This window comes from Syngnathus leptorhynchus, chromosome 2 (assembly GCF_054491065.1).
Source record: "Syngnathus leptorhynchus isolate UIUO chromosome 2, UIUO_Slep, whole genome shotgun sequence".
Classification (NCBI taxonomy): Eukaryota; Metazoa; Chordata; class Actinopteri; order Syngnathiformes; family Syngnathidae; genus Syngnathus; species Syngnathus leptorhynchus.
Window position 1 is genome coordinate 21,701,588 of NC_141196.1, and position 4,259 is coordinate 21,705,846.

A 4,259-nucleotide genomic window follows, 5' to 3' on the forward strand; every position below is an offset into this window, starting at 1 on the left:
AGGTTGAATGGTGGACTTTTTACTTAGCATGTCTGCCTCACACTCGATTTGAATCTAATCTTGGAGCCCGCTGTTTGAGGTTTGCGTCTATACCTTAACTACTTGAGTGTGTTTTCTCTGGGTAGTGAGGTTTCTTCTCACATTCTCAAAATATTCATATTAGGGTTTGTTGTAGAGTCCCAAATGCCCATATGAATAAATGTGAGTTTACATCCATAATGTGCATTTACATTTGCTTCACTGATTATAATATTCAAAATCGCTTGGAGAACTGAAAGATATGATGTGCTGAATTTATGCAACGTTATTTTGTCAAGTGGGCGCACCAAATAATGGTTCCAGATACATTTTTAAGTGTTTAAAATTCCAGATCCATACGATTTTATTTCATGATATTGTGCAACCACTTGACAAAATATAATTGCGTAAACTCAGTTAAAGTATCGCAGGATTCCCAGCTGACTTCAGGTGAAAGGCAGAACACACTTGTCACCAGTCACCATTGGGCACACTCACATTCACATCAGCACTGACTGGGAAATAGTTATTGTGTGGTGTCAATGTGCATCACAACTACAGCAACAAGTTTCTCAGTTTGGGATTATGAGTATAGTTGAAAATAAAACACATTGAATATCTTTGTTAGCCAAAACAGCAACGTTTATATTAGAACTGAGGTTCCATTTATATTGGGGGTGTGGTTACATTTAAGTGATGAGACTTTTATGGAAAGGATGACATGAATGTCATTCAAAGAGAACAATGGTATTGCACAATTATTGTGTCTAATGTCAGCTAATGTCATCAATGTCTAATGTCATCACCTTTATGAATGGAAACTCGAGAAAATGGGTCAGTTCCTGATCTTGTCATGGACCAACAACTGCTGTATTTAAGGTGTACCCTACTGTTACTATTTATGACCACATGGAGGCACTGTTGTAGAATGCATTCCTAAGTGCATCTAGTAAATGGGACCAAAATAGCCTGCACATACGTATTGGCCTGGCTCAGAGGTGAGGTTCATGTTGACTCATCTTCACCGTTACATTGTGTGATTGGCCGATATATACGGCAAGTGTCCTCTTTAAACGATGCAGTGTACCTCTGGGAACATTTAGGAAGGGAAACTCATGTTTCATGAGCTCAGCTATAGAGCCTCTCATCATCCCTGTCCTATTAAAGTCTGATGTAATCAAGAACTACTTGATCAGACTCTAAATCAAGGATGTGACTAATGTCCCTCAAATTAGACACCATGATCAACTCTAACAGACTCAATTTTTAAAGATCTACTACAACTGACACATTCAAAATCAAGTTGTAGAACAAACAATAATAATAATAATAATAATAATAATAATAATAATAACAATAATAATAATAATAGAACACATTATTATTTGCTTTGATTGTCAAACCACACCCAAAAAGCTTTGACTCAAATGAATGGATTTACAGAGGGGAAGTCAACCCTAAAATAAAAATTGTACTACGTTCATTTTGTCTTCACTTGTAGATTATTTTACTGGTTTTGTTATCACAGACAAATTATTTAGGTTGAATTATCTGACATGTTTCGGGGTGTACTTCACTCAGATGAAGGCGGATGTTCACGCCGAAACATGTCAGGTAATTCAACCTAAATAATTTGTTTGTGATAAAAGAACCAGTAAAATAACATAAAATAAAAAGCCGTGATTGGCTGCGGTCATTTTCAGTCAACAGCAAGTAGCAAAATTGTTGCCCCTTTAGCTGTGATTGGTTGCGACCTTAGACCTGGCAACTGTGATGTCATTCTCAGTCGACAGCAAGTGGCAAGATGGCCGCCCCCTGAGATGGTTAAAAACGGTGGAAATTTGTTGCATAACTCGTATTCCACAAACACAATATGAATCAGAATGCCGTATTTAGACTAATCATATCATTGTAAATAATTTTTTTAGGTTGACCTTATCTTTAAATCCTGGTGGCTACAAATGAGTGATTTTATTGTGTTTGCTTGTCTAATGCAGTATTTTCTACTGTGACGTATTCTTTTGTGTTTCAATGAATGTAATCCACCGGTCTTAGCTTTACCAACAGTGACCATAGTCGTTGTGTAACGCACAGTATGCGAGAGGAATGACTTTCAGAACAAAACAGATGACAATTTAAATTAGACAAGAAAACCTGTACCTGTTACTTTGTTCAAAGTTAAAATATACAAAGATATTACATTTATTTATGGTCCGAGCATCACACAATTCTAGTCTTTCATCCATACGAGCATAAATATTGATGACCAAGAGGAAGACTGACTAAGCTCTTAGTCATTCTCTCTCCTCTGTCTCTCTCTCCGTTACCTCCCCCCCTTTAATACCCACCCTGGATACAGGCAAGAGTGCACACACCGGCAGATACACTCAAGCTCCCTTCTCCCACTCTAACGCTACCCTTCCATATCCTCTCGTCTCCTCCAGTGGATTTGAGCCCGCTGTTCGCGTGCAATATCGGTAAGGAAAGTTCATTGTTTTTTTTCCAGCATGTTTCTCACAGCTGTGTGTCAGTGGGGGTCTTTATGGACGCTTGTCACTGGGAATCAGACAAAGGATTGGGGTGTGGCTGGAGCACCGGAGGCAGCCTGCTGATGGCAGCAAGTGGAAGAAAATGTGATTTGGGATGGTTGTGCACATGCTGATGAAGTACCAATGGGGATTAGTGTTTGGGTAATTAGTTAATTGTACTGATAAGGGCTTGGCAGAGTTGGGTGTAGCTATCATTAGAGCCATGATCCAAATGGCTTTGACACTAATCATTAAAACATCTGGTCATGTTACTAGACCATTTTCTACTTGATGGAATTATCCGGCAAGCCTTAGTGATGATGCAGTAGGATTGGAACAAGCGTGACTGGGTCGAAGGACATGTTGTCAGAGCAGAGGGCTAGGTCAAGAAAATGACTGCAGTCGAGCACCACAAGGCTGCAGGGGTGGATGCAAAAGGACAGAACAAAGACTTCAGCCTCTTTCGAGGAAAGACAGGGGCAAAGGAAAGAATGGCCAGTTGCGTAAAACTAGGCACGTGCTGCCACATGAAGAGGGCGTGCATTATGTGGATGCAGCTTCTACTCGGGCATCAATGTGATAGCTGCACAAAGCCACTCCCTTTACAGCCAACCACTTCTGGTGCTGATAGTTGAATCATTCAAAGCCAGTGACACATTTCACAGTTCTTGTGATAATCTTTAAAAACAATATTAGATTTAAGAAATGAAACAATTTCAATATTTGACTGGATACTTTATTAGTGATGCCAAGGTGATTTTTTTTTTTTTTGTCTACAGTCAAAATGTCTGACAAGCCTGATATGACTGAGATTTCCCGTTTTGACAAGACAAAGCTGAAGAAAACGGAGACAAAAGAAAAAAATCCTCTACCCACCAAAGAGAGTGAGTCTCCCGACATTCTCCGAAACAAAGCGCCTCATAGTTTCTGTTTATTGCACCACCGTGTCAAAAAGCATGTGATGAAAATAATGAACTGAATGAACTCTCCCGCCTCGTCATCTGATGCTGACAATTTCTCTGCCCCTTTTTGCAGCTATTGAACAAGAGAGAAAAGGAGATGCCACACCTTGACTGCTAAGCACATGAAGAAAAGAAGCTGGGATGCCACAGCAAAATGCACTTTCTTTTAATTATCACACCACTCAAATCTTCGACTTCGGTCTTCAAATAGGGTCCTCCTGAGCTCCCAGAGCTTTTATCCTTTCATGGGTTCTCTTTACTACTTGAGAGAAAAGGGTTAGCCTGGTTGCCTGTCTTACTCTGTTAGCTTATAGCTAACAGCTCACCGATATTGCCAAACTGGGGAGTGGTGTTGTGATGTAGCATCAGGAGGCAGGTACCCAGACAATGAGGGGATGGGGAGGTCTCCTAAAAAAAAAAAAATATTGGAGAGAACCATTGGAGCCAAACCATTAAGAATGTTTTCTTAATATTTTTTTTTTACTTTTCATTTTGAAATAAATATCAAGATGCGGAACCTAATGATCATGTGTATTTTGTCAGTCTCCTCTCAGTATAACTAACTTTTAACTTTAAGTATACTAGAATGCAAGAAAAATAAAAAGAACACACTATGCACTTGGTGGTCGGGCAACAAACACCCACATCAAAAACAAGCACATATGAATGATTACATAATACACTCACTCACTGGGCACATTATTTTACATCTGCACTAATATGGCACATTGTACAAGGTATTATCAGGCCT

General features: G+C 39.4%; 1 protein-coding gene across 1 annotated transcript; it reads left to right on the forward strand.

Annotated features, from left to right (window-relative positions):
* Window positions 1-2,404: 2,404 nt before the first annotated feature.
* tmsb2 (thymosin beta 2) lies at window positions 2,405-4,017 on the forward strand. Its single transcript, XM_085904820.1, has 3 exons — window positions 2,405-2,495; window positions 3,326-3,430; window positions 3,582-4,017. Exons 2-3 carry the CDS (start codon window positions 3,331-3,333, stop codon window positions 3,617-3,619), a joined length of 138 nt encoding a protein of 45 aa, XP_085760946.1. The 5' UTR covers window positions 2,405-2,495; window positions 3,326-3,330; the 3' UTR covers window positions 3,620-4,017.
* Window positions 4,018-4,259: the final 242 nt, after the last annotated feature.

Excerpts from the sequence above, each read along its gene's own strand:
- tmsb2 (XM_085904820.1), top strand. The coding sequence starts at position 3,331 with ATGTCTGACAAGCCTGATATGACTGAGATTTCCCGTTTTGACAAGACA. Across the intron at positions 3,431-3,581 it reads TCCTCTACCCACCAAAGAGA|CTATTGAACAAGAGAGAAAA; the intron begins GTGAGTCTCCCG and ends CCCTTTTTGCAG.